General features: G+C 40.6%; 1 protein-coding gene across 2 annotated transcripts in view; it reads right to left on the minus strand.

The window, feature by feature from the left end:
- The window catches only part of TANK (TRAF family member associated NFKB activator), a 27,625-nt gene extending 20,107 nt beyond the window's left edge, over positions 1–7,518 (minus strand). The window contains exons 1-3 of one of the 2 annotated variants that reach the window (XM_033064873.1): positions 7,415–7,518; positions 6,737–6,875; positions 2,473–2,619 (exon numbers count right to left, since the gene is read on the minus strand). In XM_033064873.1, the coding sequence (XP_032920764.1) occupies positions 2,473–2,571 (99 nt within the window). In that variant the 5' untranslated portion in view covers positions 2,572–2,619; positions 6,737–6,875; positions 7,415–7,518. The remainder of the gene's footprint in view (positions 1–2,472; positions 2,620–6,736; positions 6,876–7,414) is intronic. The other variant, XM_033064874.1, reaches the window with a different exon arrangement.
- Between the last annotated feature and the right edge of the window lie 3,608 nt (positions 7,519–11,126).

Raw genomic sequence — 11,126 nt, forward strand, 5'->3', positions numbered from 1 at the left:
TCATGCTATAAACAAACCACACTGACTCCTCTAATAATACTGCAATTTTTCTAGACAGTCCATTAATTGAATGAATGGTCAGGTGGCAGGAAAATGCTAATATTCAAAACTATTATTACACTAGCACATGCCTGATGCTGCCATTTCAGCAGTGCTAAAAACAAGCAAGAAAACTTGTGAAATCCCAAGAAGAAAACTTTCAGGAATGCACTGAATTTTTCTGAAATTAGGAGTATGTCTATTACTGAACAGGTCACCACCTGTCACCATCTGGGACAAGACTCAGCATTGTTTTCATGTCTATTCATAGTTTATCCACAGTACTAGCTAATTTTGAAATCTCAGCCACATTTAAATTCTATACCCTCCTACTGTCCACTGTGTTTGTCTGTAAAGCAGGCAGGAAAAAAATCTACAAGCAAAATAGATTTTAGAAGGCCAGGTAGTAGTTGTACTATAAGAGGATTTTTTTGTTGTGGTTTAAAAAAAAAAAAAAAGAAAAGTGATCAAAGAGCAGTACACTCCAGCAGCTATAAGAGACCTCATGAAGCAGAAAAATCACTGAGAACCAAATTGAAAATGTACAACAGCAATGTCTTGTCAACACTTCTGTACAGAGCACAGACATGACAGCTAAAACAGACAGAAGAGAAGATGCTTTTGACAGCCAGTGTGCACAAATTATTCCTTGAGTCAGATGGCAGCAACAAGTTACCAACTAGAAGATCTGCATGACAACCAACCATCCATCTGTATCAAACACCATCTGGCCGAGATGACTCTGGCTTCTGTGTGCTTGACATGGCTCCCAGCTCTAGAGACTGGCAAAACAAGTGGCCTATCGGTAACTTAAGTAGTAAACTGTTAACAACAGCATGGTGGACAATCCAACAGTGTGTGGAGGCCATACAATGAACAGAGAAAGTTACTAGAGTAAAGCACTGTACAAAGGTCATTCAAAAACAGGAGTTTGGTTAAAAACAAGCACCACAAACAGAAAAACCCAAGTAATTTTAGTAGCAACTCTTCTTGAAAAAATACTTTTGTTCTCTTTTGAAATCATAAAATTCAACTACTGAAAGTTTGATTAGGACAAAGATTTAAACTAATACTAATCCTTTATCAAAGGCTTTAAATTTTAAATTTCTGAACTAGTGAACTTGCAGAAAGAAATCTTGCAAGCATTTAGTTCACTTAGCACTGATGATCCCACACTTCCCTGGTTTTCTTGCCTAGATCTTAGAAGGACTATCTGATCTTGTACTCAATGCCTTGTTTCTTGGTCAGAAGATTCTTTCATGTACTTTTAGATGATTCAGGAGCGTTAACTTAACTGGCTTTCCTTCAAATAGTTAATAGTTCATCCTAAGAGACAGAATTAAAAAAATCCTTAAACATTCTAAAATGTCTTGCCTTTTGTTAATTAGTCACAATTTCAGCACAAAAGTCACACTACTTATGGTTGTTATGTATAGAAACCTCTACAGATTTACACCAGCACTGCTACAAGACTATGAATAGAGACAGACTGCACAGTGGATGATTGCACACATGATTGACTTGGAATGTGCTCTGTGATGCCTTGGCTAGTTTATTTTGTCATGCAAGGAGAAGGCAAGATTAGGCACAGATACCAGAACATTCTCTATTAGATCCTTCCCTGCTTCCAATTCTACCACTGCTCCATAAGTTGACACAGAATACGGTTCATTGGCACCTGAACAAAGTCCCTACCACTTCTACTGAGTGTCAGAAAGTCCTGTAGCAAGGAAAACATGCAAGCCTTCCTGAACAGAGGTTCCATTGCTGGGCAGAGTATGCATGGTAAAATGATTGTGACAAAGCCCAAACCTAATAGCTTTGAAATATGCTGTCCTACTTGAGAAGCTCTAGATGAGTTATGACTGAACTAATGTTTTCTGCAGCAGACTAAAAATTCAAAGGTGCTTCTTACTGGTCAGAATGCCTCCAGAAACTTTCTGTTACTTCATTAAAGAATAAATGTGCAGGTTATTATTTTTAAAAGAGGAATACTTATTCTAGCAACTTTCAGGTACATTTGTCACAAAAATGGTTTATTTTAAGCTATTTATATTAATATTATAAAAATTCATTTTTAAGAATTCAAATTAAATTCCAAAAAGTTCTTTGCTAAAGTTAGGCAAATTTTATATACATCTTTGCTGTGTTTACGTTAGAAGACTATAAATCCTCCAAAACAGACAACACTTTTCCAATCTTTAACACTAATAAAAATACAAAAAAAATCCAAGGTCAAAAACCAGAAACCACATACCAAATTGAAAGCCAATGAGTTACTTTGCAGTGTACTGGCGTGGTTTCATAATGGCAATTTTCAACTAACAGATGCACTAAAGTGTGCATAGCTAAAGTGAAACTGGTGTCTACATGTACTACCATCCTCCATGGGGAGGATGGCTTTAAAGATAGAATTCAGATTCCAACACCTACTTTTTGCTGTAGTTCTTTAACAGCATGGTCCCTATCCATGCATGCTTGTCGATAGGCTTCATAAGCTTTGTTAAGCTGCTCTCCAATGTTTTTGTCCATAATTTCCAATGTTGTTTCATCACTGGAAAGATGGTCAAGTTAACAGACCTGAAAAGTAATCAGAAGGAAAAAGAGAGAACACTAAGAAGCAGCAGTATATAACTAAAAATATATATAGCATGACTTGTACCACTGTTGTATTCAACTGATACGTTTGACCATTAACAGCATAGCTCTGTTCACATCAACATTTAATTTTATGCCCAGGGATAGGTTTAAACAAAATACAAACAAAACCACCTTAACTCTGAATCAAATTCTGGATGTATAGAATGTATAATAGAATGCATCTGTAGTTGCAGATTTTAAGACTGAGACTTAAAATTGGTGCAGATTACGTTTGTGTAATTGTGAAATAGACAACATTAATAGCCAAAGCTAAACTCAGCTTTTGGCACTGTGCAGAAAAATCACGCTATGAAAAGCCAGTGTCCAGAGACAGAGGAGTCGTGCAACTTTACTTGAATAAAGGGAGAGAGAGTCCACTGGGGCACACACCCACGGGGTTTTCTCTCTCTCTCCATGTCAGAGGCACAGCCTCCTTTAATCCTAAACGCCCGGCCGCACGCTGCCTTCTCCCCTTCCCCACTGGCTGAGGTACTAGGAAGGTACAGCTTTCCTTAACTGCCTACCACATATCCCCCCTTGAACCTGTCACTTTACCCCAAAGTTCAGAAACTCGGGCTTGTGCAGACCCTTGCCTGTTTCAGGAGCCAAGCTGTCTGGGCTCTGCAGCAAACTCGCTGCTTGAAGTTGGTAAAGACATTAAGACCCATTTCAAAGATATTAACACCCATACCATCATCCATGGAATTGTTTGTAAAGACATTAGCACACATCTTTCCCATTAGCATTAAGAAATAAAAAGATAAAAGCTCAATTAGGTCACACAAACCTATCCTATTCTGTGCCAGATTTGAAAATGTCAACACAAATTTGATGCATGTCAACACTTAGGGTACTAAGGTAGAGTTGAAACATCTTTTATCTAAAAATCAGTGACACCAACCAGTACGAATTATCAATACTTGGACCTTTTCATGCAATATTATGAACTTTTTACACTTGGTGTGCAATTTCGGTAACAACTCCCAAAACTACAGCTCATGAACTTTAACAGATAAGACTAGAACACTATTAAATGTCAGACTCCAATTTCAAGGATTTTGCAAACACAGATAATTTGCTTCTATAATAACATATGATACTAAGATCAAAAATTAGCATAATACAAGAGAATAGACAACAAGCTATTGAAGTCTTAACCCCACCCCACAGCCACTAAAAAAAAAAAAAAAGGCAATTTCATCTCTCCTGGTATTTAAAGCAGTGTGGACTGCCACTATCATCTCTCACTAGCTCCTGGGATTATGCATAAACTACAAATACTACTAAAGAAAGCACATGAGGATAAGACCAGCAAGAAGAGTATGAGGGTAAATTGCCTTGGACACTGCTCAAAATTCTGAAGATTGCAATTTGAAGATTTTGTTCATGTTTCCTTGCTTTTGGAATATCTTCCCTATCATACGGCTTGAATACAGAAATGTGGTCTGACTTTTCTAGAATGTTCAACAGAGTACTGTATGGACATCACACTTTTTTGTCCTGCAAATTTTATTTTCTTGATATGTTCCTACAGGAAAAACAATTGTATTTCACCTCTGGAATGGCTGTACTTTATTAGCAGCAAAGTGAATTCTTTGACAACTTGGAATTTTTTAGGGATCCTTTGATGTAACAAACGTTACAGAAATCCAAGTTTACAAGTTCTGCATAAAAAGCCTACATTGTTTCACATGAAAGGCTTTGTTTGTTTTGCCTTGTTTTGTTCTCCTAAACACCAGTTCAGTAGTTTATAAGCTCCAACAGTGCATATTGTCTCAAAGCATTGTTAGTAACACAGGCTACTTCATCCATCTTCCCCCTTCAAATGGTATCCCTTCACTAAATGGAATATTCATGCTCATATCTGGGACACACCTTTAACTAAAGGTGTAGGGTAGGCTTTCTTTCCTTTTCAAATGAAGGACTGTTCTATGTAGTTCAGTGAATAAAATCAGATATTATATCTGACTTCAGGGACAGGTGCTGAACTGCAGAGGGCATTGTTATAGCTGAAAGTGACTGAAAGTGTATTCTCACAACCTTTAAAAGCTTGTGAAGTTTGCGTCAGTATTGATTTTGTACTTTTTTGAAGTCCTCCACTGTTAACAACTTACCTAGTAAATGGCAGGTCTTGCACATATAAGAGATAACTCCAAAAAATGAGTGCAATGGAATTTAAGAAACTATGTTCAGCTTTTAATGGAGAGAATAGGGCTCAGCTCTATGTGACTCACAGTTCACAAAGAATGAAGGCTTTAATTTCATTCATGCAAACTCAAACCTTCATTTGAGCAGCAATATTTAAAACTTATACCTAATTTCCAGCCTTTTAGTCATTCATTGTGACTGGGAACATTAACAGAGAGTGCTGGATTGATGGTATCAACAGGCAGAACTGTAGCACAGTGCCTGATTTTCTACTTGTTACGGAAAACAACTTACTTGTAGCTCCCTAAACTTCAGACTCCATGAAGTAAGAAAAGGTCAATGAAAGTCATTACTAGCGACACTTAAGATGGCACTGTAACTAGAAGAATTGGTCCTATATTCGCTCCATACCCTATACATTCTTCTTCCACCTTACCCTTCCCTTCCAGCATGAGCAACCTTTCTGTAAACCGTATCAGCAAACTGATCCAGTTTAAAGCTAAAAACTAAATGTATTTTTGCTGCATTACTTTTAATGCAGGTGAGATCCACAGAACACTTCAAATGGCACAGTAACACAAGGAACCCTGCATAGGAACAGAAATCAGCAAGATAGACAAAACTCCTCTGTTCAACAGCAGCAGTGGTTTTGAATTGTAACATGAAGTCACAGTTATGTAACAGTGTCACAAGTCTGCACTGCTACTGAGAAGGACAGACCAGCCTTCCCCATCTCTGGCCATGCATTTTTGCTGCTTACTGGTATTGCAATCAGTACTTCTATGCTACACAGTTGAGTATGCCAAAGTAGCTCCCTACTTCCTCAAAAAGCAACAACAAACCCCCTAAAAAAACCAACCTCGAAATGAAAACTGGAGCTAGCTCACTGCAAGGCTGCTGGAGCACTACTACCAGCACAAGGAGGCAGTGGGAACATGCGACTAGCCGTGGGCAGGACTGCCGCAGTCTAGATTTAGATTGGATTAAACTACTCTGTAGTCACACCCCGGGTTGCCTGCTGCTGGAATAAATAACTGCTTCTTATGTTATCTGTCTCATATCCAGAACTCCTTGCAGTTAGAAAAACTGGCTCATTTTCCTGCTTCTCCTCCATAGGCATCAATATTTATCAGGGAATTTGCCAACTGTTCCTTGTCATTTACCCTTCTCCCTGCATCCAATGAGGAGGAAAAAACTCCCTCCCAACAGCCCTAAAAAAAACCCCAAAAACCAAAAAACCCTAACCCAAATATCCTCGCTATTTTAATCAGTTATGATTAGTAATCCTGTATCCAAATGGCAGCTGGAACATAATTCAGCTCAAAGCTGACAATCCTGATCTTTAGCAACTTACATTTTGGATATTCATTAGATCCTAAAGAGTTTCACAATCATTAACAGCAATATGTAGTCAGCAGAGATGCAGCACTACAAAATGCTGCATTTATTCTGACAGGGACAGAATTAGAGGATAGATTAGTTACAGAGGTTACCTTACAAGTGTGAATACCTGTGAATGCTATGCTGCTGGAGCTATGGCAATGACAACTGGATTTTCATATTTGAGTAAAAAGTTGTACACTGGATAATCACCGGGTACAGCTAATTTTGTAAGACAAACTTCTAAGTAAACACACCAAATGAAACCTGCAGATTATCTTCAAATACTTGCTTCAAATCAGAAACATTTTGCTGATATAGGTGGCGGGAAAAAAAGAAATAGTAATATGCATTTTCTTAGTCAAATGCCAAAAAAGATTAACAACATACTTCTGCTGCAATCCCAGCTCCACAGCTCACTAGTTTCATACGAGCTTTCCTATTGCCTAAAAAACCACATTAAATTATGAAAGAAAGGTTTTAACTTATCATGTGTATATGCGCATTAATTCATAATACACTCTCCTACCTCTCATAGTTTCATGAGACATGAGAACACAGGTGCCATCCAACCGCAAGTACTTCTCTACATATTTCTGCTTTCGAAACAGATTTTATGATTGCTATATTTTGTATGTTACACTGCCATCATCTTGGAAACTGGAAGCCTGTTGAGGTAACCATTTGTGAGAGACTGATAGCTGATTGACTTTTTTGTGTTTTGTTTGTTCCCTTTTTTTTCCTGAGTAGACACAATTCCCGCTTTGCTCGACGGCGGGACGCGTCGTTAACACAGCAGGAGCCGCTCGTGGCACAGCAGCGCTAAGCTGGGCAGTCCCTGTGCGCTCGGGGTCGGCGACTCCCGGAGCGCCGGGTCCGCTCCCCCCGCCGCGCTGCCGCTGCCCGCGGGCGCAGCCGCCTCTTCCCGCTCCTGTGCTCGCCCGCCCGGGCCATCGCCTGCCGGCAGCGAGCCCGCCGATCCCGTCCCCCGATTCCCGGCTCCCGGAGCGCCTCCGCACGCGAGCGACGCGGCCTCAGCCCCGCTCCCGAGCCGGCCGAGCGGCGCCGAGGGGGAAGCGGCACCGCCGGGGGCGGAAGCGCGGCCCGGGAGCCGCCGGCTCGGGATCCCCCGGGCCGCGCTCCGGCCCCGGGCGGGGCCCCGCCGCTCCCGCGGCAGCGCCTGCTTTCCAAAGCCACTCAGACTTACGAGCGCCTGACGGAGCCCGCGGCCGCTCCCGGCACAGGGCGCTCGCTCCTGCCCGGGCGCCTTAACCCAGGAACCAGAACCGACTTCCTGCCGTGCCTCTCCCCGCCCTGTGACGGGGCCCGGGTCGGGGCAGGGCAGGGCAGCGGCCGCCGGAGCCGCCGGGTTCGTGCGAGGTCGGCGCCTTCCTCGTCCGGCCCGCGCGAGGATGGAGCCTGTCCGCTCGCCTCCGGCTGTCGGGCAGTGCCTCTTCTGCCTGCCGGCACAGGACACCTCGGCAGCCTCTGTGCTGCCCCCGACCTCCACAGCCCTTTCCTAGTTCTGTCTTTCCATGACATAGAGTGATCTGTAAATAACAGTAGTTACATTTGAAATACACTTTTCATGCTCAGGGTAGTTCCTCTCTGAAGGGTCTGTTGTAGGTATTTCCCCACCTGCGTTTATTTCATGCAGGCAATGAATACTATGGGTAAGAATAGAAAGGAAACACATAGATTTAATTTTGCTACTGCTACAAGCCCTTCTCTCTTTAGGTCACACGTGTAAGTACAGTTTTTTTCCCCCCTGAAAGTGTGTAGAATGATAGGAGCTGATGGGAGAACTTGGGGCTTTTGTAACACACTTGCCCAGGATTCCATCACAGGGCCAGCGGCAGAGAAGCACTGTAGATTTTGAATTGATCTCGGCTGTCTCTGAGCCCCAGTGAGCTCATCCATGCAGCCGAGCTGTGGTGTTTCTTCTAGATCTGAGCTTTTCGCTTTGCCCACTCACAGATCACAACTTACACTCCAGCTGTCACAGCTGCCGACCTCGGGCAGCTGCCCTTGGAAGCCTGAGCTCAAACATAGCCACAGAAAAAGCAGCCAGGTGTTGCTCTCTGTGTTCTTCTGAAGATTATTTCTACTATAATTTATCTTTCCTGCAAAGACTTTAGCAACTCTTTTGGTCTGTTTTGGCCTGTGCTAAGGCTAAAGAGATTTACAGGCAGATATCTTAATGAGCCTATAAATATACTTCCTGTCTGGCCATTTTTAAGAACTTCAGGTGAAGTTCTATTGAAATATTAAGATTCAGAGAGTTTCCTCTTTTAGCACATTTCCAAGAAAGAGAGATTCAATTTCCTTTTTCAGAGACAGTGTTTGAGATGTCCAAGTAAAGGTTTCATTCAACGGGGTCTTAAAAAAATAAAATAGCGTGCGGGCAAAAATGACTATTGTTTCTCTTTGAATTCTGCATGTTACATTTTTAGTCAGTTTTGGCAAGTAGTTATGCACTTAAAATTATAATGGATATCTCAGCTGAAATACAGCCTGCATTTCTTAAATTTAGATCAATAGATGCAATATAATTTAACAGATGCTATATTTAAAAAAGGATAATGTGCAGAAAAGTGCAAGTGGGTGTTGTCTGATGATAAGCATGCCTCAATAAAATTATAGCTACCTGAAGTCAACTAGAGCCATAACAGGTATACCACCTCTGAAACACTATCATTGCATGCTAGTTGTTTTAGGGGAAAAAAATGCTTATTAAATTCTAGGAATATACTTAAAGTAAATTTGAAGGTCTCAAACTCAGCAACTCAAAACTGTCAACTGTCTACAAAGATGGCTTTTGCAAATCACATGCATTAATCTCTTAGTGCTTTATTAGTAATATTCTTTCACAGTAAAACATGGGAGAAACTGGTTTTTCTTCTATCTTCATTGTTTAGTGCCTTATTTCTTTACATTTCCTCCCCATTACAATAAGGTGTATTTTACAAGCTTTACATTAACCCATCTTGCTAATCTTAGAGGCCTCCAACCTTTAAGTAAATTATATATGAGAAAAGAAAAATACCCGTGAAAATAGTACAAAACCTCTATTTCATAGCTAACTTGGTCTCTGATCTTTCTGAGCACTTTCAGCTTTACAGTCAATTATTACATTACTTTTTGTCCTTTTTTGCCTCATCTTGCTTTCTTTTTCTTTGTTTTTCTACTTCCTCCTCTTCTCTCTCTGTATTCCCTTCCCTACTGCTATTCTAGGAACAATTTCTGTATTTCTGCCCCATATCAATATTTCACTCTTTTATGTCATTGTCAAGGCAGGATTGCTTTTTCCTATACGGACTCCTCACAAGATAGCTGGAAAGAAGAAGCACATTATCAGTGTATTTAAAAATGATTTAGAGTTTTAGGAATCTACTGATCTTAAAAACAGTTGTAAACCATTTATCTGGGGTTTGGAGTGGTGGCACAGCGCTTCTTGTTTTTATTATTTCATTTCACTTTGTGTTCAGAGTCAGAAGTCTTACTTTGACTACTTACACTTAGAAACTTAAGAGTGGGGTTTCTTTTGTTGTTTGTAGGGGGTTTTGTTTGGGTTTTTTGTTTGTTTTTTCTCAGTGACTGGGAATTAGCAAGTTGATACTTTTTTCACAGTGATAATTGAATTTTGCTCTCAGTGGGTCAAACCTAATTAAATACTTATATCATCTATATGCACTTTGCTGTTTCACATGTACTTCCAAAATGGTATTTTAACGGGAATTTTCCTTAGTCTGTGCCGATGTGTTGACACAGTGCTCATTGCACTGCGCTGGGATCTGGGGAGGAGCTCACTGCTTTCAGGAGAGGCTACTGGCTGAGGCTGGAGCAGCTGGCAAAAAGCTGCAGTTCATCAAAGGTTTCATCTGATTCCTTTTCATGATTCTCTAAGCTTACAAATGCAAATTGCCTTCTACGAGAAAGAGGTTAAAATGTTTCTCCGAAGTCGTTAATGTAGCCGTTCGTTCGGACGCTAGGTGGCTCACGTCAGATGTCAAACCTTTTCAGAGCTGAGAGACTCGTCCCAAAGGAGTGTGCTGGGTGCTGGAAGAGCTTCTGCTGCTCTTGGGTGTTTTGTCCTTCTTTTAATCTGTTGCTGCTTTAACAACACGAAAAGTGTGTTTTGATCTTGAAATGCCTTTCTTGGTCAGAAGATGAGAATTGTGGATTAATTTAGACCAAATGTTGTCCTTCCTTAGTGTGAAGGAAGGTGAGGCTGATTATTTTTTTCCCAACATCAAGAATAGTAGTTGATGAGCCTGTGTAAACGTTAGTGTGTAATTTGCCTATAAGTTGTAATGGACAAAATTAGTTTCTAGGTTCCAGAAACTAAAGGATATTTAGTCAAAATGCAGACATAGAGATTTGGAGCACTATAAGCAACATAAAAGTAATGTCTTGTACTTTTTTGATGTATCTGAATGCTGAAGCTGGTAAGTGTAATTTATTCTTGTCTTTACAAAGTGAAGGAACAAAAAGTGCATTCTCTTTTATCATCTCTTTGGTAACTGTATAGGAAATCTTTATGTTTCCTGGAGGAGTATCAAAAGGATGATGAAATGAGGTTTTGTGCTTCTTATGACTAATATTAGCTGGGAACTTCCACTGAGAAATACCCAACTGAAGAACTTCCTTAAAATGCAACTGCATGCAGACAGTCTTTCTGTGAAACAAAGACTTTAGCAGAAACAACCTGCAAACTGGTTTTGGACCCAGTGCAACATTCCTTATTTCCCTAAGTGAAGTCAATGATTTCTGGAAGCTCCCTACCCTGGAGAAAGGTTCCCTGCATGAAAAGGGAGCAGTGCATGAACAGGCAACCCTGCATGCGTGGGAACAGTTAACATACAGAGCAACTGTTGTACCAAATATAATACATACTTCTTAATATGTTGTGAAGAAAA

The sequence above is a fragment of the Catharus ustulatus genome, chromosome 7, assembly GCF_009819885.2.
Source record: "Catharus ustulatus isolate bCatUst1 chromosome 7, bCatUst1.pri.v2, whole genome shotgun sequence".
NCBI lineage: Eukaryota > Metazoa > Chordata > Aves > Passeriformes > Turdidae > Catharus > Catharus ustulatus.